General features: G+C 51.7%; 1 protein-coding gene across 2 annotated transcripts in view; it reads right to left on the minus strand.

Annotated features, from left to right (window-relative positions):
- Positions 1-23,482, minus strand: part of KIF6 (kinesin family member 6) — a 421,191-nt gene that overhangs the window by 17,825 nt on the left and 379,884 nt on the right. For both annotated transcript variants that reach the window (XM_088831062.1, XM_055406438.2), the window contains exons 16-18: positions 17,393-17,443; positions 3,718-3,802; positions 2,423-2,558 (exon numbers count right to left, since the gene is read on the minus strand). In XM_088831062.1, the coding sequence (XP_088687188.1) occupies positions 2,423-2,558; positions 3,718-3,802; positions 17,393-17,443 (272 nt within the window). The remainder of the gene's footprint in view (positions 1-2,422; positions 2,559-3,717; positions 3,803-17,392; positions 17,444-23,482) is intronic.

Genomic DNA, 23,482 nt, shown 5'->3' on the forward strand with positions numbered 1-23,482 from the left:
GTATTTCTTTCTGAAGTTAAGAAAATATGTGTATACAATGTGATCTGACAGTTCTCCAGAAGTCCTTTTGGCTTTGCCCTCCCTCGTCCCAAAGAGATGCTGGTAGAGTCAGGGGTGACGGGCTCAGCACTGTATGTAGGGGCAGCCGGGCCGGGGTCCTAGAGACCTCGTGCGTCTCCACACAGGTCTCCGGAGCAGCAATTAAAGCTCAGCTGACCCGAGTCTTAGCAGAACGCCGCCCAATTCTCCCAGAACAGGAGGGAGTGGGAAGCTGGTGAGCAGCTGCTGCCAGGCCGCTTCCCCCTGCCTCGCCGTCTCCCTCAGAGACCATCAAGGGGCAGCTTCTCATCACCTCCCACCTTCTGATGAGGCTTATGGCTTTTTGCCCGTCCCACTCAGGCTTCCTCTTCACGTTATGAAATGGTGTCGTGGCTGCTTGGAGCTGACTCCCCAGCTACACATGACCCATTGCCCCTGCTTGTGGTCACCTGGTCCCTTCTGCTCCTGGGACATCCTGCAGGGTGGAAGGCCCACACAGCGACACCTTGGCTACCGTGGCTTTCATTGTCCATGTGAGTAATAAACAGTCTGAAGCCACCAAACTCGACGGGACTCTTCCTGGGTCACACAGGATGACCTACACATCTGTCCCGCGGCCAGATGCCCGTGGGCACCAGCAGGGGCTACCGGCCTCACCCACTGATGACCTCACGAGGGAGGCTTCCCAACTGGAGAACAGACAGAACCCAAGGGGCGCTGTGAGTGTGACTGGGAACCAGGGACATCTTTATCCTTCCTAACTGCTACCTGAAATTTAACATTTCTCTCAGTGATTAAATGTCGACAACAAACCACAGTAGAATGGGTGGCGCCAGTGACTTCTTACCCAGTAGAGGTTACAGTTATTTTCAGGTCACATTACAGTTGATGCAGAAATCTTGAAATATCTGTGTTCTACTTTGAAAGTTTGGTAAGAATTGAGCACTCCCCCAGATCTTATTAGTTCAGGCATTGTAAAACAGTATACATATACATTATACCATAACTTTGCTGCTAAAATATTGTGATAAATGTACTTCCATCTCATTGCTTTTATTTGTCATTGTGTGTGTTTAATTTTATCCAAATAGGCTTCTGCATTGTCTGGTCACAGGCGGCAGTAATGTATGGGTTACTGCTTGGTTGTGTCTTCGGGAAAATATCTTCCGTGCCTCTCAGCTTCCTCATCCTTAAAATGAAGTGAGCAGCCTGTGAGATGACCTCAAAGGGCTCTGCCAGCCCCACAGGGGTAGGATTATGTGTACGTCATCTCCTTTTTGCACACACCTGAGGGGAGGTCACATGAGGGCGGTTGGGACTAGGGGTCTGTGCTAACATTTCTTAACAGGTTATTCTAGCCTTTGTGATATCACAGAGTACTTCTAGGAATTTGTCTAGGAAATATGCAAAAACGTTTCTTCAAATATGTTTCCAGGGAACCAGTCCCCAAACAACCTAAACATTAAACAATAGGAGATTAAATATATTAAAACAGATCCATATGCTTGAACAGCGAGGGCCTTGGAATGCTGTCATGGAATAATAACATGGAAGAGGTGGCAGGCTGGACAACTAGGTGAAAACAAAGGCATTTGCAATACTCAGAGACTAATAGGGGCACTTCCCTGGCGATCCAGTGGTTAAGAATCCGCCTTGCAGTGCAGGGGACACGGGTTCGATCCCTGGCTGGGGAACTAAGATCCCACATGCCGTGGAGAAACTAAGCCCACGCGCTACAGCTACTGAACCTGTGTGGCACACCTAGAGAGTCCGTGCACAGCAACCAGGACCCCTCGGGTCGCAACCAAGACCCGGGGCAGCCAAATAAATAAATTCATATTTAAAAAGAAGGACGATGTCTGTCTTAAAAAAAGACTAACATGATTCTATTTTTATAAAAGCATGTGGATGTATATGCATAAAAATATAAAATAATATAATCCAACATGTTATATCAGTTATCCTTAAGTGGTGGGATTATGGTAATTTTACCTTGCGTCTGTTTATAACATATATAAAATATATATATATATAACTGTAATAAAGAACAATCAAGTGTTGTCACTCCATTACAGGAAGCAGCGGTGGCAAATCCCTAGGCTTTTGGGGAGCTGTGCACCCCCACGCCCACCCTTCCCTGGGTCAGGCACTAGCAAGGGAACAGTGAGCCCCGGATCACCCACGTTCTTTGTTACGACTGAGCACTCACTTCAGGAGGCAGGGGCTGAGAGTGCGTTCGGTGTGGGTCAGGGCCCCCATTCTTTTCCCTTTGCACCCCCCCAGGGGAGGGCTGCATGTCCAGTCCCTCCCCAGCTGCCTGCCAGTCCCCAGGCTGCAAGAGAAGGGCGGACTCCGGGGCAGCGAGGGGCACAGCGGTCAGTACCTGCAGGCTAGTTGCCTCCTTGACCCACCAGGCTTCAAACTCTTTCTGCAGCTTCACCTTGGCTTTGTCCATGAGCAGCTGCAAATGCTCTATCTCCACCTTCAGGGCCTTCAGGCGCGTGAACATTGTTTTGTATCTACAGTGGAATCAGAGAAGGGGGAGGGAGGGAGGGTTCGAGAGACCAGGGCAAGCCTCAGAAGCCTGGCAGAATGGCTGTGGTGCCCGAGGCCAGAGCACTGCACTGGTGTGTGAGCCCAGAGCTGGGCGTTTCTGTCCAGCGGGCCATGGGCTCCCCTAGAAGGCTGGCTGTCATTACTGGGCACTGAGGGGCAGGCCTTGCTCTAGCCACTTGCTGTCTACAGACTCATTCAATCCTCTTCACCACCCTAGGAGGAAGGTGCTATTATGACCATCTCCTCTTCACGGGTCTGGACCTGAAACATGGAGAGGTTAAAGAACTTGGTCCTCAGCACAGAGCTAATAAACACAGGGGCCGGGGTTTGAACCCAGGCCATCCGGGGATGAGGGCAGGGTGACAGGGTCCACTTGGGGTACATGCCTAGCCAGCTCAGGGGTGGGTGGCTTGGGTGGCAATGACATCGTTGCCCCCTGCGAGCAAGGAAAGTTTCTTGTTTGGTTTCCCGCAAGCAAATCTCTCCAGGGCAGAGGAGATAGCCAACCTCTCTGCTGAATGCCTAAATGAAGAAATGAACCGAGATGCTTGTATCAGTAAGGACCACAGGACTGTTTATGCTTGAGGCTCCTCGCTCTGCAGGTTAAATCATTCTGGGGCCCTCAGTGGCTGCAGGAGGGTCTGCTGTTCTCGGTCACCCTGCAGGTACCGAGCCTCAGAAGAGGAGCGAAGTGGAGGCCCTCCGTGGTCATACTCTGGGGCTCCCCTAGAGGGCAGCAGCAGACAAGACTAGCTGCTTCCGGGGCTGCAGCCCGGGCCCTAGGCTGCAGAGGCTGCAGATGGCGACCAGCTCTCCCCGCCTGAGTCAGGGATCCTGGCTGTGGAGCCTGGCTGGGCCTTCTATTCCCCACTCCAGCCTCACCCTGCCTCGGCTGGCTTCCTGCACCTCACAACTGTCTGCTTAAAGGCGGCGCCTCCTCCAGCTCATTTAGGACCCACTTCTCAGAGGAGCTGCAGGCCTGCGTCAGCGGGTGGGGGGTGGCCCCCTGCCCTGCCCCACAGCTCCAGGCGGTCCCGAGGGTCCTCTAGGGTTACGGGTGGTGGCGGTGGGGGGTGGGGTGGGGGCAGGGATCAGGGTGTGTGCGGCTAAAGGGAAGGGCACCTTCTCTTCTCTTCCTCCAGCTGTGATCGCAGCTTCTCTTCCAGCTGGTCTGGCATCGAGGGCGTGGGGATGTTTTCTGAGACACCTGGAGAAGGGAGATGCTGATAGCTCACTCCAGCGAGGAAGAAAGGGAAAGTGTGACGTTTAGAGCAGATGACAGAGTCATCGTGCCTCCCAAGGTGAGAGGACACCCTGTGAGTCCCTGTAGGGTCTCTGGATGGGAGCTTGCTTCACCCGCCTCCTCTGGGTGGCAGCCTCTGCTCGGCCGAAAGGCCCCAAGGAGGCTTCCGTGATTATGCTTTGGACATAAACCCACAGCCCAAAGCCTGTCACTGGAAGGCAATTCTTCCTTATGTCACTATAAGTCCTTTCCCCATGGGGTTCCCTCATTCCTTCTTGAGTTATCAGTGAAGATGCAAAAGAGCATTCCCCCCTCTTTTGATACAGAGCCCTTCATAAACCATGAAGGCATCACTAAAATGGCTCACATCTTACTTCGCAGCACCTAAGGTGCCGAATTCTCCAGCCTCAAACCATGTGCCCCACTTTTGACTTCCCCCTAAAGCCCCAACATGCACCTGGGGCTGAGAACCATGCTCAGATGCCCTGTCCTGTGGGCAGCGTGACAGGACCCTTGCAAGTCCTAGGTGAGGGCTGCGACCCAGACATGCCAGCTGCTGCTGCTGGTTGCCAGGTTGCCTGCTCCAGGTGCTACTGGGCTTGTCTGGAGCCCGTCTTTCCATAGCCTGGTGGTTGGGGTCTGTCTATCCTCCCAGGAGGCTTTTGGCGGTTGTACGGCATGTCTGACTCAGAAGGCATCTTAGAAGTCATGCAGCCCCACTTGCTGCTCCTTTGAGGGGACACTTTACCACGGGCCGGGCACTTAATGGACGTGATCAGACAATTGCTCCCATTTTACAGATAAGGGCATGGAGGTTCAAAGAGGTCAACCTGCCCAAGGCCACACAGCTAACTAAAGGAGCTTGGATCTAAATCCGGGTTTGTTTTGTTGCAAAGGCTTTGGAATCAGAAATCGCTTCGATGACGTTTTTGAGGATGGTCAACTGCTTTCTGCCGTGGTATTGCCAGGCATTGGGCTCACTGCTTTGCATAAGAGCACACTTCATTGAGAGCAGCTCTGTTTCCTCTTTTTTTCTGTTTCCTCTTACTCGGAGCTGAGACCTGCCGCACTAACTTCTTTTCACCTCTACTTTGGACCTTTGGAGCAGCACAGTGTGTCCTCCTTATTAATCTGAAGGTTCTTTAAATATTTTAACAACCACCACCACAACAAACCGTCACATCCGTCTGGAGCTTTACTCTCAAACTGACTCGGCCCAATTCCCTCATCTTAGGGCTCAGTGACACGGTGACCTTCTAACTGGTTGTAAGTATGGAGTCTGTATCTGGACATCATATTCCAGACAGGCCCAGGATGGGTAGGGTAGAGGGCAGTTTTCCTAGCTTTGAAAAATTCATGTTCGATATTTCTATGGGAGGTGAATTGCAAGCAATGACCATTACTGAGCATCTCCTATATTCCAGATCCCACCAAGTCCTACTGGGCACTGGACTGGGTGCTCTATTCACCTTATTGCTAATTCTCAAAATAACCCAGCAGGAGGGGCACTACCAGCTCATCTAAGTTAAGAGTCTGAGGCTCAGAGAGATCAGTAACTAACTCAAAGTCACACAGCTAACAAGTGGTAGAGCTGGGATTTGAACCCAGTTTCTCTGGTTCTAAAGAGCCAAATGCTTATACCGGGCAACATGCAGCACTGCTTTTGCATCTCAGCAGTGCGGACACTGTCATGGCCATGTCAGTTTATCACTGTCCTCTATTAATCTTGTAGTCGGTTGACACACGTTCCTATTTTTATGAGTGGTTGTCAAAATGCATTCTGTTTCCCTGCCACTGTCCTTTGGATCCCAAATGCAACACTTCCCATTCATCGGGGGTTTAGCCTGTGAGGGGCCCTTATTCTGGCATGCCTCTATTCGTTCCCTTTTGGTTGCTTTTCATGTTGCTGTCTAACTCACTGACAAATATGCTAAGCGGATTGGGATTCCTTATCTGCCGGGCACCTGTTTCTCTCTCCCTTGTGTCAAGGGTCACCTGTCACTTGTTAACTGGCTGAGCAAGCGTCTCACTCCATAGACACCATAGACCTCCCAGAGGGAGTCTGTGCTGTCCCCCGAGCCGGTGCATCTTAGTGGCCCTAGTGATCCAGACTGCCCGTCCTAGTCGCCCGTGGGTTCCCCAGACCCAGGCAGCGCAAGTCCCCGAGGGCAGGGACTGGTCCCTCTGCTCTTTGTTCAGACTCCATGTCCAGGGTGCCCTTGGCGCCCACAGTGTTCATGGGCCCCTGTCCTCTCTGGGAAAAGTCAGGAAGTACCTCAACGCCAAGCTGATAACTATGGGACTCGAAATGTGAATATTTCCTTTCCTAACAGTTTCAGCAATGGGCACATGCATCTCTGAGTCTGTTAAAAAAAAAAAAAGCTGTGACTCTTCTTCCTTTTAACACTTTTTGACCCAGACCAAGGAACTCTCTGAGAGTCGCAGTGAAGACCCTGCTCTGGGGGAAGTGAAAGTGTGAAAGTTAAAGTCACTAGGTTGCGGCCGACTCTTTTTGACCCCATGGACTACACGGTACATGGAATTCTCTAGGCCAGAATACTGGAGTGGGTAGTCTTTTCCTTCTCCAGGGGGATCTTACCAACCCAGGGGTTGAACCCAGGTCTCCCGCATTTCAGGTGGATTCTTCACCAGCTGAGCCACCTGAGGTCAGACCATACAGGACCTCAAGGGCCTGGTGGGGACGTTGGCTTTGCGAGAGCTGAGAGGCTGGGGGCTGCTGAGGAGAGGGAATGGCATGATCTGTTCCTTTGATGGCTAAGCCAAGTAGTTGATTTGCTGGTTAAGACAAAGCTGCTGTGAACAGAATAGTTAATGTGAGGTGGCGCCAGGGTGGTGAAAGGATCTGGGAAAGAAACCTGGGACTCGGGGATTCGAGCAGCCAGAATGAGGGCACAGCGTACCCCCAAGACACAAGCCACCCACGTTGCCATGGCAACCAAAGGGGCCTCTCTGCCAAAGTGATGTTTGCCGAGTGAAATGCATTGTAACCCCACCAGGAGACGGCCCCTGGCTACTTCTGCTGCTTCCTGAGGCTTGGCTTATCAGCCGTCTCTAAAGAGAAAGAGGGGCTGGGAGCTCAATGGGAACCAGACAAAGCGGCTAAGCAGGAACAGAGGCAGAGGGAGCAAGTAAAGGGCAGTTGGGTTTGGTGGGTCTCCGTGCCCACTGGGCCTGCGGCCAGCGACAGGGCCTCCGGTCACCTGACAGTCGCCTCCTTTCAAGCACAGGCCCCTGGCTGGGCCAGGAGCACAGGAGGTCACAGTCCTGAGGGGCCCAGGAGGTCACACTGTGGACAGCCGGCCCCCAAACAACACACAAGCGAGGAAGGAGGGCTTAATTCCAGCGGCTGTGGGTCTGAATGTCACATATGGAGGAAGCCCCCGAGCCTCAAAGACTAACCGGAACTTCAAGCGGGGCTGCACAGTCCCAACCCTTCCTCTGATGAGTCAGGTGTTCGGGAATCAGCAGCGTAAAGACAAGAGGGGCGCTGGTGGGGAAGGCCAGCCTCCCGCGGGTCTGCTTATACCTGGTGTGATTTTGGGGGCACTGGAAAGATCACCTCCCTGCACCCTACACACACACCGCCCCCCCCCCCCCCCCGCCACAACTCTCCTACAGTCAGTCCATGTTTGAAATGTGTGAATCTCATTTCTTTTGTCCAGGGGTGAACCTGGGAATCACCTAAGGAGCTTGTAAAAGCAAGAGACCCCTGGGCCCAACCCCAGACACACGTGTTAGGATTTGACGGCAGACGCCCCTGTGATTCGACGCTCACGCTTTGTTAAGAAACTGCTCAAGGGACTTCTCTGGCAGGCCAGCGAAGATTTCACCTTCCAATGCAGGGGGTACAAGTTCAATCCCTCGTCAGGGAGCTAAGACCCCACATGCCTTGTGGCCAGAAAAACGAAAAACATAAAACAGAAACAGTATTGTAACAAATTCAATAAAGATTTTAAAAACTGTCCACATCAAAAGAGTCTTCAAGAGAAACTGCTCAAGGCTCTACATCCAGTTTCCGTGCAAGTACTTCATGTGGGAGTCACCGAGGATGCCAGACCTGCAGGGGGTTCAGGTAAGACGCTCTGCGGGGGCCCGAATAGCACTTTACCCCCGCCCACCTGCCAGATCTCTGGAAGCCGCTGTGGGGAAAAGGACTCAGGGCTTTGCAGCAAGAAGTCACAGTCTCTGTGGGGCTGGGGCCGCCTGCACCTGGCCCTTGCAAGTGGAGGATAAAATCTGAACACATGGCTCTCTGTGGCTCTTCTGTAGTAGCTCCCATCACAGACCGGGAAACTGAGTTCTGACAGGGGAAGTGACCTTTGCTGGGTTCACACCACTGGTAAAAAGAGCCGGAGTCAGGACCCTGCTCTGCCTGACTTCAAAGCTGGTGCTTCTTCCTCTGCAAGTGACCCGCACCGTGAAGGCTGCCACAGGGCAGATCACTGAAGTCGGTATTGACTCGCCCGTGGTATTTGCAGGTGGTGCTCTTTTGCGCGAATGCCTTTCTGATGTGGGCTCGGGGGCTGAGAGGAAGCCCCAGTCTGTCCTGTGTGCTGACCTGTGTGGACTGCCCTTTCCTAACTGAGCCCACCGCCTGCACCCTGATCCCACTTGGCATTTGCAGCTTAGCCTCTGGGTGTGAGGAACAGTCTCATCCACATTACCCATGGGAGCCTGGCGCCTGAGGTCAGCCCCCAGAACACTCCGAGCCAGCCTTCTTGTCTCCTTAACTGTCTGCTAGGAGTCTCAAGGAAGGCAGGATTGACACTTCCAGTCAGGTACAACCGAAAGTCCCTTGGACTGCAAGGAGATCCAACGAGTCCATCCTAAAGGAAATCAGTCCTGAATATTCATTGGAAGGACTGATGGTGAAGCTGACACTCAAACACTCTGGCCACCTGATGAGAAGAGCTGACTCATTTGAAAAGACCCTGATGCTGGACAAGACTGAAGGCAGGAAGAGAAGGGGATGATAGAGGATGAGATGGATGGATGGCATCTCTGACTTGATGGACATGAGTTTGAATAAGCTCCCGGAGCTGGTGATGGAGAGGGAGGCCTGGCGTGCTGCAGTCCACGGGGTCGCAAAGAGTGGGACATGACTAGTGACTGAACTGAACTACTGAAAGGGGCCCTGTGGGCTTCCGGGGAGCAAGGCCAGGGCCCTGTGTGGAGGAGGCTGTGAATTATGTGGCTCTCCCATGGCAGACGAGACATCAGAGCCATGAAGCATTCTGGCAGGTGGCCTCAGCTATCTGACTCAGGGTCCGCTTCCCAAATACCCACTCTGGGCCTCCTTGGGCTAGACTGTCTCACAGAACCCAGGTCGCCCAGCCACATCCCCTTTCAGAAGTCAGCGTTGTCTATTGTCCCGAAGATGGATGATGTCAGTAGGCTCAATGAGCACGACAGTCAGCAGCTCAGAGGCAAAGGCTCTGGCTTCCCCATCAGACAATTTCCTGTTTAATGGCTCGAGTGAATCGCCAACTGGAGCCATCACAGGCTGCCAGGAGCTCAGTGCTGCCACCCGTCTTGGTGCTGGTTTTGCGTAACGCCGCTGCTGCCCGTGGCTGGCTCAGACTCAACGGTGTGATGCATACCCTGCAGACCCAGGGCTGTGGCGGATCATTTCTCTGGCCCCGACTCATCCCCATCATCTTCCCTACAGGCAGAATGGGCGATTTCCAAGAGGACAGATGGCCATAGTGAAAGTGAAAGTGTCACTCAGTCACGTCTGACTCGTTGCAACCCCAGGGACTGTAGCCTGTCAGGCTCCCCTGTCCATGGGATTCTCCAGGCAAGAAAACTGGAGTGGGTTGCCATTCCCTTCATATGGTCAGTTGTCAATCAAGATCCTTCCATTCGCCTGTTTGAAGCACGGACCCTGCTCACAGAAGGCCGGCCACATCCCTTCCTGCCTGAGTCACCCCCTCTGTGTCCACTCTGGGCCTCTCTGCCACAATCAGGCCTCCGGGATGGGGGCTTCCCTCCTTCCACATTGCTCCCCCCACTGCATTCCTGGAGGAGGATGCAGCCTGCACGGAGGGTCATTGTGGACTGGCAAGCAGTACAAGGGGGACCCCAGAAGCACCCTGTGTTCACAGGAAGGTGTGTCTGGTCTCCTCACTCACTTCCCGACCGCGATCACCTCTGCTCAAACTAGAGCTCTCTCCTCCTTCTGTCTCGCCCCAGTCCTTCCTGCTGGGACCCCAGCTGTACCTCCACTTTCTCCTCAGCATTCACTCTGGTTGCGCCATCCAGAGCCTGGCACAATGACCCTCTTTCTGAGGCTCCTGGCATCCCCCACTCTGCCCGGGGCAGGTCTGTGCAGAGGCTGCTCCTTCCTGCATCCAGTCCACGGAGGCTGCCTCACTCTTCAGAAGAGCCCACAATTCTGAACTCAGGGTTTCTCTCTGGGCCTGAGTCCCTTGGCAATTCTACCCACCGTCACTTTAGCCTCACTGAAAAGTGGTGACCACGTGCCTCAGTCTTGGTGGCTTTCCAGAGAGACATTCGCAGGAAGCTTGGCATCCCTAAAACCCAGCTACACTGGACCCAGCATCTCCTGCATTGGCAGGTGGATTCTTTACCCCTGAGCCATCAGGGAAGCCCAACACCAGTATTTTCAAAGCACCACTCAGAGCTTCTTCTTGGTTATCTGGAAGACACAGCACCCCATCATTTGTATCTGAGCACAGACAACCCTGGTTTCCCCAAATTCATCATCAGTTTCTTTGGGGAAAGTGGGAGGGTCTCAAGCAGCTCCACGACAGTGGCAATAGAGTAGGACCTACCAAACACGGAGACCTTTCCTGGGCTGAGACTGGCCAAGCACAGGGACAGGTGGAGTAGATGGCCATGATACATTTTAATCCAGCATATGAGGTTGAGGGGTTAGAATTTTGTCTTCTGTGTTTGATTGCTACCAATGGAATGTGTCCTCCCCGCCCCCCCCGCCCCGCTCCAAATTCACATGCTGAAATCAAAGCCCTAACTTGATGATATCTGCAGGTGGGGCCTTTGGGAGGTAATTCAGTCATGAGGGTGGGGCCCCTCATGAATGAGATTAGTGCCTTTCTAAGAAGAGACCAGAGATCTAGCTTGATCTTTCCACTATGCGAGGACACAATGAGAAGCCAGCAGTCTGTACCCAGGAGAGGGCCCTCACCAGAACCTGACCGAGATCTCCAGCTTCCAGTTTCCACAACTGTGATGGAGGAAGGTTCTTGAAAGCTACCGAACTTTTTTTGTTTGTTTGTTTGTTTTCAAACAAAGGCTTAGTGGTAAGAAGAGAAATAGAAATTGTTTTGGTTGATCCAGGTGAAAATCTGGGGGTGCTGCCATTTATACCCTGGATTCTCTCACCCTTGTGGGGTCCCACAGAGCCCATTCTGAAAACCACTGGGTTGCCTGATCCAGGAGGGTCCCTGAAGCTGTCTCCATTAGGGGTTCCTCTCCATACCCTGGAATTCCTGGTCTGGATCAAAGGGTGCTCAGTCAAATCTGCTGAATAAATTGATGATGGTCTGGCTTTTTGTTTTCTCTCAGATTTGTGGTTCCCAGGCTCAGAACTCCAAAAGAGTATTTCAAGACTCAGTCTTAAACAATTTTCTGCTGAATGGCAGAAGGTGGCAATGGCAGTGGCCTGTGTGTAGAGCACGGCAGGGGCGCCACAAGAGGTCATTGCAGGGATTCTGCTTGGGAGACAGAAGCTTCTCAGAGCACTCAGACCTGGAACAGGGAGGAGCCGTCAGGGCCCCTCCCAGCCCTCCTGGAGGCCCTGCTGGGATTCAGGTCAGGTTAGGGGCCCTGACTGGTGGTCATTCGAGGGCCCACAGGACACTGCGACCACCATGGGCTACTGTCAGGGCTGCTTCTGCAGGGTGAGTGGTCAGTGTGGGGCTCCCAGGCGGCCCCAGATCTTGCTGGGCAGCGTCTGCAGCAGGTTTACTCAGAGACAGCAGGGGCACCATCCCCCCTGGGCCGGGCTGCAGGTGTGTGTACCCAGAGGAGGCGCCCAGTGCAGGGGCTGGGCGCAGGCTTGGGTGGCTAGGTGGGCGAGGGGGTGTCCCCAGGGCAGACTGTTTACTTGTCAGTCAAGTAGCGAATGCTGAGGAACACGTGCTCCTGCCTGGGGCTGTCTTTTCCTAAAAGGCCTCTCCGACCAAGACTTCCTTCCTTGCTCAAGAATGTCCAGTGGCTCAACTGCCTGTGAGGGAAATGCTCAGGTTCAAGGCTCTCAATAAACTGGCCCTCCTCACCGTGTTAGCCTATTTTCTGCACGATTTCAGATCAACTCCCCACAGTCATCCTCCCCCCACCTCCTCCACACACAAAACAAACACATACCACACAGATACACCCCATATGCATGAACACACACACACTACAAACACACATATACCCCTCACACACATACACACAGACTACATACACACACAGACTATATACACACATACCCCCACATACATACACATACATACCACACACACTGCACACTCCCACCACATACGTACACCCCCCACACACATACACACACAGACTACACACACACACACACCCCACATACATATACATACATACCACACACTCTGCACACTCCCCCCACATACGTACACCCCCCATACACACATACACACATACACACACAGACTACATACACACATACACCCCACATACATATACATACATACCACACACACTGCACACTCCCCCCACATACGTACACCCCCCACACACATACACACACAGACTACACACACACACACACCCCACATACATATACATACATACCACACACACTGCACACTCCCCCCACATACGTACACCCCCCATACACACATACACACATACACACACAGACTACATACACACATACACCCCACATACATATACATACATACCACACACACTGCACACTCCCACCACATACGTACACCCCCCACACACATACACACACAGACTACACACACACACACACCCCACATACATATACATACATACCACACACACTGCACACTCCCCCCACATACGTACACCCCCCATACACACATACACACATACACACACAGACTACATACACACATACACCCCACATACATATACATACATACCACACACACTGCACACTCCCACCACATACGTACACCCCCCACACACATACACACACAGACTACACACACACACACACCCCACATACATATACATACATACCACACACTCTGCACACTCCCCCCGCATACGTACGCCCCCATATACACATACACACACAGACTACACACACACACACACCCCACATACATATACATACATACCACACACTCTGCACACTCCCCCCACATACGTACACCCCCCCACACATACACACACAGACTACATACACACACACACCCCACATACATATACATACCACACACACTGCACACTCCCCCCACATACGTACACCCCCCCACATACACACACACCCCCCACATATATATACATACATACCACACACACTGCACACTCCCCCCACATACGTACACCCCCCCCACATACACACACAGACTACATACACACACAGACTACATACACACACACACCCCACATACATATACATACATACCACACACACTGCACACTCCCCCGACATACGTACACCCCCATATACACATACACACAGACTACATACACACACACCCCCCCACATACATATACATACATACCACACACACTGTACACTCCCCCCACATACGTACACCCCCCCATACACACACACACACAGACTATATACACACATACCCCCCACATACATATACATACATACCACACACACACACACATACACACAGACACCCCCATACACATACACACACATGCACACACACACCCCAGCCCCTCTCCCCATGCTCCTCTCTGAGGTTCTGAGTCCTGCCCATTCTTCTAGGCTCGGCTCAGGCCCAGGTCCTTGGTGACATCCCCAGTTCCTGGAGCTCCGAGGGCCTGGTGTTCGCTTTCACCTGTCACATTTCCCATGCTACTCGTCAGTGCCATGCACCTTTTAAATTTTAATCACAGACACTTGGTAGAATTCTGCTTGTGAGCTGAAGGAGAGCCAGTCCCTGATCAGATACTGCTCAGAAGAGATACTTAAGAGAGAGGGCACAGCCCTGAGTCCTGGGGCGGCTTCTCCCCGTCCTGTTCTTGCTCCGTGTGGCCATCAGAGGTCTGGGCACCCGGCACGTCACCTTACCGCTCCCAGAGACACCCTCAGCGAGTCATGCATCCTGTCGGGCCTCTCGCTTCTACAGAGGGTCGATGCGAGAACCCTCTTGTTGGACAACATTTTGGTGACCTTTGCAAAACTGCAGTTGACAATGTCATTCACTATCACTCAGAGTCCTTTGTACAAAGGTCCTCACAATAAATTCTGCTTTCTGTTTAGTCCCAGAAGAAATTCTCTTTCTGCAGATAAATTAGCATGCTTCCTGTTGTCAGAAAATGAAAACTATGGAACTCTGGGAGCTCCTCTTTCTGCTTCATGGCTAGATAAGACAGAGTCGGATTTACTGCCTGCATGTTGTAATCTGCTCAACTGTGGGGTCCAAAGGCATTTACTCCTTCTACTTCCTTTAAATGGACTTATTTTATGTTCAAATGTCTCATTACACTTCTATAAGATGCGTGAGTCTCAGAGTCATCTGGGGAAGCTTTGACTCTGGCCTGTTTATTGCCTGTGCCAGCTGCTGCAGGGACAGAGATGTATTCGACTGCACCTAGCTTTCCAGGAGCTCATATTTTCATGTGGAGAATAGACACGGAGATAAATAATTACAGGACAGGGGTGGTGCTCCAGCAGACGTGCCTGAGGCTGGAGGACAAGCAGACTGGGGAGAAGGGGGCAGGTGAGGCCTTGTGGGGAAGGTCAAAGTTGACCTGGTTTGGGGCTACAGTGGGAAGAGGACAGTGGATAGAACAACGTGTGCGTGCTGTTGCTCCAGTCGTGTCTGAATCTTTGCGACCCCAGGGACTGTAGCCCATCAGGCTCCTCTGTCCATAGGGATTCTCCAGGCAACAATACTGGAGTGGGTTGCCATGCCCTCCTCCAGGGGATCTTTCCAACCCAGGGATCGAACCCAGGTCTCTAATGTCTTCTGCTTTGGCAGGTGGGTTCTTTACCACTAGCGCCACCTGGGAAGCCCCACGGCACCTCTCACCTCACCATTAAACTTCTGCTCTTCGAGACTGCCTTTCTGCAAATTTTCTCGGGCATATGTCTATTCCCACAAACAGAGACACATTCTTATGCAAAATACATGAGAAAACCTCTCCTTCTCAGACTCGCTCATTACCCCTGAACACCCACACCCCCCAAAATCCCAGACCCAACCAACCAACCCCCAGCTACACACTCATGGAAACTTAGGAACATGGAAGCAAAAGAAAGAAATACTACCAAAGGGAGTATCAGAAATGGAGGGAAAGTAGAGAGGAGAAGAAGCAGACCAAGAAACAGACCAGACAGGGAAGGGGCTGCCACACGGACAAACCACGGGAGTGGGAGGGCGAGAGCGGGCGTGGTCACCGTCCCATCGCGCCGCCGCAGCCCACAGAACGTCAGGAAGCCAAATACACCGAGTGCATTGTCTGTGCTCTTACAGAAGCTGTGGGTCCTGGCCTTCAGCCCCATCGCTAGTCTGAAGGGCAAGGGTTAAGGCGGGAAATGGCACTGCAAGCGACCGGCTGCATCGAGACTTTCTCTCAAGGGGAAGTTTCTGAACTGAGGTCCCCTGGGACACAGCGCACCAGCGGGTCCACAGACCCGTCAGACACGCTCCCAAGGCGCCTGGACAGCAACGTGGTGTTTGATCTCAAGATGGCAGCTGGAGATGGTACCACTTCCTCTTTAATTGGGGTAGTCGGCTTCTAAGATAAATAGGCATTTCAAGTGCTCTTAATTAGACTCAGCCACAGTGTTTCTCGTTTGAGGTTTGCTGATAACTTCGGGCAAAGCTGGGCCCTGCTGAACCTGACACCGGCTATACTTTGGAAGAAGGCTCCAGAGAGGTGAGCGGAGGATTCGTGGCAGGGTCGGGACTGGAAGGGCAGGAAGACTGGAGCACCTCCTGCCCTGAAGGCCATGGAAGTGGCTCCCCAGGCCCTAGAGCAAAACTGCCCTTGGAATGATTTCAGTGGTATTTTCCACATCATTGTTTCTGTTCAATAAGCATGATGGACACTGGAGAAGAGGCCCAGGGGGCAGCCCCAGGGACAACTCCCCATCCAGTGACCTGCACCTTGACACAGCTTCCAGTGGAGGTCCTTGTCCCCCGCGCAAGCCTAGCCCTGGGAGTGAGGACCCTGGGAGCCCTGGCTGCATTTGGAAGAAGGTGCTCTGCCGACCCCGCACAGAATCTCAGCTCTCAGCCCCTGCACAGGCCTCTGGCAAGAGGAGGGCAGGCCCCACATGTCTGCCTGACCCTTCAGTCCCAGGCCCAACAGGAAAAAGCTTGGGTTCTGTCTGTGCGTCTTAGGCTTCCTTGTTGTACGTTTCTGATGTAATCTCTAGTTACTTGATATGATCATTGTTGTGACCAAAACTGAACAACCAATCTCCCCCTTAATCCAAGTTACTAGAGTCAAATGGATTACCCTCATGATGCTGGGGCTCAGCTCCATAGCCCCCAGAGACCCTGGGTGCAAGGTTTCTCCAGCTGCAGATGATTCTGGGGGTCAGACGTTCTCTGGGAAACCCTCTTGCTTGGGACACAAGAATAGCTTATTTAATCAAAGCTCTAGAAGGCTTGATCCCCAGCTAGGCGGTGAGGACAGGGGGTCCTGCCCAGGAACCCTGTTCCGCCAGTTTTCCAGGGAGCTGAACGCTTTCCCTGGGTGACTTCCTTGGTTGTGTATCACAAGGGGGCATTTTCAGTGGATGCCCACTGCCTAAAAGGTGCCCAGGGCCTCTCAGAATATCACTCTGTTGGTTTGGTGCTTGCACTATGGGCCCATCATTGCTGTGGGCAGTAAATAGCACGGGGACCAAGGGCATCTAGGGTGGACTCAGAGACCTGGTTCAAGTCCTAGCACCGACAGTTGCTAGCCTGTGACCCTGGGCAAGCCACTGAATCACCTTCATCCAGAAAAGGCGCTGGCGTCAGGACTGCTGGGCACACAAAACAGTGCTCAGAGAGAGTTCAGCCACTGGGAGCTGTTTTCGTCACAACTGTCCCTTCTGGGATTAGCTAGTCAAGCTCCGAGTAGGACCCTGAGGAGCTGGGATACAGTGGGTGAGTTCAGGTTGGAATGTGGGGTGGAAAAGGTCAGAGGATGAGGCAGCTTCTGGGAGGGTGCGTGACAGGTGCTGACTGCCAGAAGCAAGCACGCTGGAGGGGGAGCCTGGTGCCAGAGAGGAGGGGCGTCCAGAGGAAGCTGCCCTGACGGCAGTCCTCCCCACTCCTGACCTTCCTGAGGTCCAGCTAGGCGTGGGTCCCCCAGACCAGCTCAGTCTGTGTTACTGTCACCGTCTGCCTGCAGGCTCCACTCTGGACCCACCTAAAGCCACCTGCTGCATGTGCCGCTGGGTGATTTCCTCCTTCAGGCGACCTGTCAAAGACACAAAGGAAACCCCGGTGAGTCCTCAGCGGGCTGGAGGAAGAGGCGGCCTTGGAAGCAGGTGGCGGTTTAAAAACCTTAGGCAGGGTGAGAAAGACAAAAGTGGGCACAGGGACCTCTCCTCCCTGGAGACTCCGTGCTCCCAGGGCAGGGGTCCCGGGTTCGAGCCCTGGTCAGGGAACTAGATCCCACATGCCACAACTAAAGATCCCACACGCTGCAAATAAGACCTGGCACAGAAAAGTAGATAAATAAAAAACATTTTTAAAGGTGGGTGCAGCTTCCAAGAAGAGCCCTTCCTGCCCTGGACGTCTGGAAGCAGAGGCTGCAGAGACTGGGCCCCTAGCACATCAGTGTAAGCAGACACTCCACCTTTGGAGCCAGTACCTGTGGGTTCGATTATATTAGTCTGTCCCTCATAACCTTTGCTGGGGCCATAGTCTGTTAAATAGTTCTGTGTGTCCATTATTAATGCAGGGGGAGGAAGGATTATATCTAATAATTTATAGGGCCCCCTTGAAATCCACTTCTTTTAATCTACAAAGAAACTGTGTCAAATAAAAAATACTGTGGTTTCAGTTGATGATAACATTCATATGAACACAACAGTTGGTCGTTTGGTAGGAAACACATCTAATACCATATTGCATTAATACAGGTCTAGTGGCTTCCCTGCTGGCTCAGACGGTAAAGAATCCATCTATAATGCAGGAGACCCAGGTTCATTTTATCCCTGGATCAGGAAGATTCCCTGGAGGAAATGGCAACCAACTCCAGTATTCTTGTCTGGAGAATTCCACGGACAGAGGATTCTGGTGGGCTACAGTCCATTGGGCCCCAAAGAGTCGGATACGACTGAGCGACTAACATTTTCACTTCTCAGAGGGGAATAACTTAGGTATGGTATTGGGTTTTTTTTTCTTTTTGCAGCTTGAGGCAGTTGTAAAATAACTTAACGTAGCTTTTTACAACTGTGTATTCTATAGTATTTTTTCATTTGGTGAAATTTTAACTGTTAATGTTTTTGGCATTGTGCTTTGTACCATTTATTAAATAAAAATTAAAAACAAAACAAAACATTTTCACTTCTCACAGTGAGTGGAACAAGGGAGGTGAGAGCACCACCATACCCTGCAGTGGTCAGAATGTAGTTGGTTATTTGTTCTAGGAGCTACTTTTTGTAAAGACCATTCGTAAAACAGAACATACTTAAAAGATGATAACTGGGCTGGTGAGAGGTCTGAAACCACACCATGTGAGAAATGGCTAAGGTGACTAGAGATGTTTAGACAGGAAAAAAAAAAATATTTGGAGTTCTGGAGACAATGGCTGTCTTTCAAAATCTAAACACTGTTATATGGCCGAGGGAACAGATTTATTTCTGTCCCACTGCCGAGGGTAAAAGTCAAGTTGAACGAAGGCAGATTTGGGGCTCAGTATGGGGAAGAAATGGCTCACGAGGACTGTCTCCATGTGGATTAAGTTGTCTCAAAATGGACTAAACCTCCTGGCAAAGCAGTGGGTCCCCTCCTGAAGGCGCTCAAGCAGAAGCTGGGCAGCTACGTGTTGGGCTGTTGGACGGAGAATTCCTGCCTGGGGTAGGAGCTGGGACGGAATGACCGCCTGGCTTCCCCCATCTCTGAAGCTCCGTGATGCCGTGCTTGAGGCCTGGCTGCAGCGGCCTCCCTGGGGTTTGTTTATGTCCCGGGGCTCCACGCACTTGTTAACATGTCAGCGCTGTCTGCACTGCACATCCCATTTGGGATACGCGAGCAGGCCACTGGGGGATTCTGAGAGAGCCTGGGAACTTCACTGCTTCCTTCCTGTATAAAGTACATTCTGGGTCTCAGATGGCTTCCCAGGTGGTGCTAGTGGTACAGAGCCTGCCTGCCAATGCAGGAGACTAGAGATGTAGGTGGAATCCCGGGGTCAGAAAGATCCGCTGGAGGAGGGCACGGCAACCCACTCTGGTGTTCTTCCCTGGAGAATCCCATGGAGGAGCTTGGTGGGCTACAGTCCCTAGTATTGCAAAGAGTTGGACACGACTGAAGCGACTGAGCACAGCACATGTGTCAAAGGCTACGCCGGAACCGAGTTTCCAGCGAAGTGGTCACAGGAGACCTGGTCATTCCCTGAAAGTTCTAGGGCATTCCTAGACTATTAAGGTTGGGAGGGATGGCAGAGGCCATTCAGTTTAATTTCCCCACCTAGTTGATGAGTCCCTTCTACAGAATGAAATGGTCATTTCACCTCTCACTTGCATGTACCTGGGCTGTTCCACCGGTTAAACCATACATAAGGAATTACTGATGTGTTGATGCTTGACTCCTTGTAATTTTCCCATATGGACTTGGTCTGTTCCCTGGAACAGCATAGAAAAAGGATCCTCTCTCATGGTCAGTGAGACCCCTTCATACATCTGAGGATGCTATGGTTTCTCCACTTAAACATGTCCTTTCTGGGTTAAACATCCCCAGGTCCCTCAGCTTCACTTTGGAGACCACTATCTCTGGGGGTGTCACAGTGCAAGTCTGCCATGACTTCCAGTGTCCCCCCCAGAGAGGACTAGGCACAGAGAGGGAGCCAAGGACTAGGCAGAGCAATCATCACACCCCAGTTCCAAGTGGGGGCCAGTGAGAATATAGGGACTGTGTTAGAAGGGAGTGGGGAGGTGGGAACCTGGCTCAAGGATGAGTACTGGACGAGCCTTGAGCTATCAGGACCTGAAACCTGGAACAGTCTCTTCCCCACATGATCGTACTGTCTGTGCCAGCAGAGTCAACAAGCTGGGGGCACAGAGGCGGTGCTGGGTTGAGCCTCCAACATTGCTGACTTGATTTTTAAAGAAGCATGGCATATACACTCTTCAGATAAAAGGAGACAGTGCTGTGGCAAGCGCAGTGCCCCTTGAGACCAATCTCTTGATTTTGAGGAGGTCATCAAGGTCTTTCTCAGGTCCACAGTAGGGAGCGCTGATGCTACGTGGTTCCTGGCTGGTTTCTTGGGTATCTGCACAGTGCCTTGCACCACAAGCCTCTTATGTGCCTGGGTATTGTGCTGTGCTTAGTCACTCGGTCATGTCCGACTCTTTGCCACCACATGGACCGTAGCCTGCCAGGCTCTTCTGTCCATGGGGATTCTCTCCAGGCAAGAACACTGGAGTGGGGTGCCATGCCCTCCTCCAGGGAATTTTCCTGACCTAGGGATTGAACCCAGGTCTTCTGCATTGCACGTGGATTCTTTTACCGTCTGAGCCACCAGAGAAGCCCAAGAATACTGGAGTGGGTAGCCTATCCCTTCTCCAGGGGATCTTCCATCTTCCCGACCCAGGAATTGAACCGAGGTCTCCTACATTGCAGGCGGATTCTTTACTATCTGAGCTACCAGGGAAGCCTCATGTGCCTGCATGCCTCCCTCCTAATGAGACTGGACAACGACCTGCTCCTTTAGAGCCACATGGGGCTGCCTGCCCCTCTGGAAACTACTTCCCTGATGACAACAAGCTTCCCCGCCAGGAATATCCTCAACAGCTGGCTTCCCTGACAACTTGTCTCTCTGACCAGGTGCCTCCTCGTCTACGTGCCTCCCACAGGGCCATTTTCACAAGCCTGGTTGCAGGTTAGTTACTCAGTCGTGTCGGACTCTTTGTGACCCCATGGGCATTAACCCGCCAGGCTCCTCTGTCCATGGGATTTCCCAGGCAAGAATACTGGAGTGGGTTGTCATTTCCTTCTCCATTCCCAAGGCCTGGGGAAGCTATTTTGGAATGATAGGGTAAAAGATTCTCACCATCCCAGGCTAGGAAATGGTGCTCATGAAAATAGAGAGGGAGGTTTTGCCACCAGGATTGAGAGTTCCACAAACTCTGCAAACAGAGACACCCACTCCCTGAACAGCGAGCCGTACCTAGGGGACACGAGGTGGGTCATCAGAACGCCGCATATTGATAATGGTAGGTTGAAAACGTGTTTAGTGATTCTCAGTTTTGGCCAATTTGGCTAACATCTACAAATCCGCCACAGGGCGATTTTTGTTTTTGAGATCTTCGCCAACAAGCTTCTAAAGATAGCCTCATGGCTGATACCTAATTGCATCTTCCAACAGAGCCATTCTTCATGCGATGATAACAGTCTCTGTAATCGGCTGGATCTTGCAGCTCCACAGGTCTTGGCAAAAGGAGTTGAGGGGGATTGCAGAAATCACTCTGCATGCAGCTTGCTGTCATTAGCATGGTGATAAATCTGCTGCTTTTGGCCTGGGTTCCTGGACACGTCCCTGTCCTGAGGTATGGAAAAGAGATGAAACAGAAACAGAGGACTCCCAACCCGAGGCAGGAGATGCCACGGAGGGGAGGAGCGCTCTGCTTGTAGGAGAATGGTGGTAATTAGTAATTTGGTCTCTGGTAATTGACAACGGTACATGCTAGAAACACCTTCGCTCCCTTTCAGATTCATTAATTAACAGAGTAGGGGTGGCAGCAAGGGGTGCAGGAGTGCACAGAGCTCCAGAAGAGATGCAGGGCCTTAGAAACAACCACGTGGAGGGTACATGGAGGCGGTGCACTTCCTTGTATACAGTTTGTCTGTACCAAGTGGTAGCTCATCTGAGAGGTATAACCATCACGCAGAAGCAAAACTCATTTTTCAAACTGATACTCAGTTTTCTGGATGAAACAATTTTCCTGAAGCTTCATACTCTATTTTGCATGCATATCAGTTTGAAATCATGTGCCAAGTGAAAGCTGCTTAGCTGGTCCAGACCAGAGCCCTTCACTTGCGTTCGCCCAGTGTAGTTGTTGCAAGCTGTTTGTGCAGCTTCCACCATGCAGTGCCTTACTGAGGATGCTGATGTTACAGTCAAGCAATACCTATTTATTGCTCCTTCACTCTGTGTTAAGCACTATGTTCTAAGTGCTATGGAACATACAGACTAGACTGATAGAAGACTCTGTTCCAACTCAGGAAAGTTAGTATGATGTGGTGGATGGGAAACAGGGGGCCCACGTGCTCTTCCTTGAAAAAGCTGAACCCACAGCAGACCTTGCTCCTCTGTTGTGGACGGTTTGCTTTCCTGCTGAGCCCGACTTTGGCTCTTCAACCCAGCACTTTGGGCAGTGATAACCAGTCGGTTGAAGTTGGACTTGAGATGAAGCAAACCTCTTGGCCATTTTGTTTATACTACAAAGTGATTGCAAATGTGTAGGTCAAGAGTTGTTACTGTTCAGTTGCTAAGGACTTCCCTGTAGCTCAGATGGTAAAGAATCTGCCTGCAATGCAGGAGACGTGGGTTTAATCCCTGAGTCAGGAAGATCTTCTGGAAAAGGGAATGTCAATCCACTCCAGTATTCTTGCCTGGAGAATCCTATGGACAGAGGAGCCTGGAGGGCTACAGTCCATGGGGTTGCAGAGTCAGACACGACTGAGTGACTAACACTACACTACTACTAAGTCGTGTCTGATTCTTTGCAGCCCTATGGATTGCAGCCCACCAGGCTCCCCTGTCCTTCACCATCTCCCAGAGTTTCCTCAAACTCATGTCCGTCGAGTGGGTGATGCCATCCAACCATCTCATCCTCTGTTGTCCCCTTCTCCTCCTGCCTTCAATCTTTCCCAGCATCAGGGTCTTTTCCAGTGAGTCAGCTCTTCACATCAGGTGACCAAACTATTGAAGCTTAAACATCAGTCCTTTCAATGAATATTTAGGGTTGAATTCCTTTAGGATTGACTGGTTTCATCTCCTTGCAGTCCAAGGGACTCTCAAGAGTCTTCTCCAACAACACAGTTCAAAAGCATCAATTCTTTGGTACTCAGCCTTCTTTATGGTCCAACTCTCACATCCATACATAGCTACTGGAAAAACCATAGCTGTGACTATATGGACCTTTGTTGGCAAAGTGATATCTCTACTTTTTAATACACTGTCTAGGTTTGTCATAGCTTTTATTCCAAGAAGCAAGAATCTTTTAACTTTATGACTGCAGTCACTGTCTGCAGTGATTTTGATTCAAGTTCAAATTCCAACTCTGTTACT

This window comes from Moschus berezovskii, chromosome 23 (genome assembly GCF_049115385.1).
Source record: "Moschus berezovskii isolate FMDL1 chromosome 23, NW_MosBer_1.0, whole genome shotgun sequence".
Taxonomy (NCBI): domain Eukaryota; kingdom Metazoa; phylum Chordata; class Mammalia; order Artiodactyla; family Moschidae; genus Moschus; species Moschus berezovskii.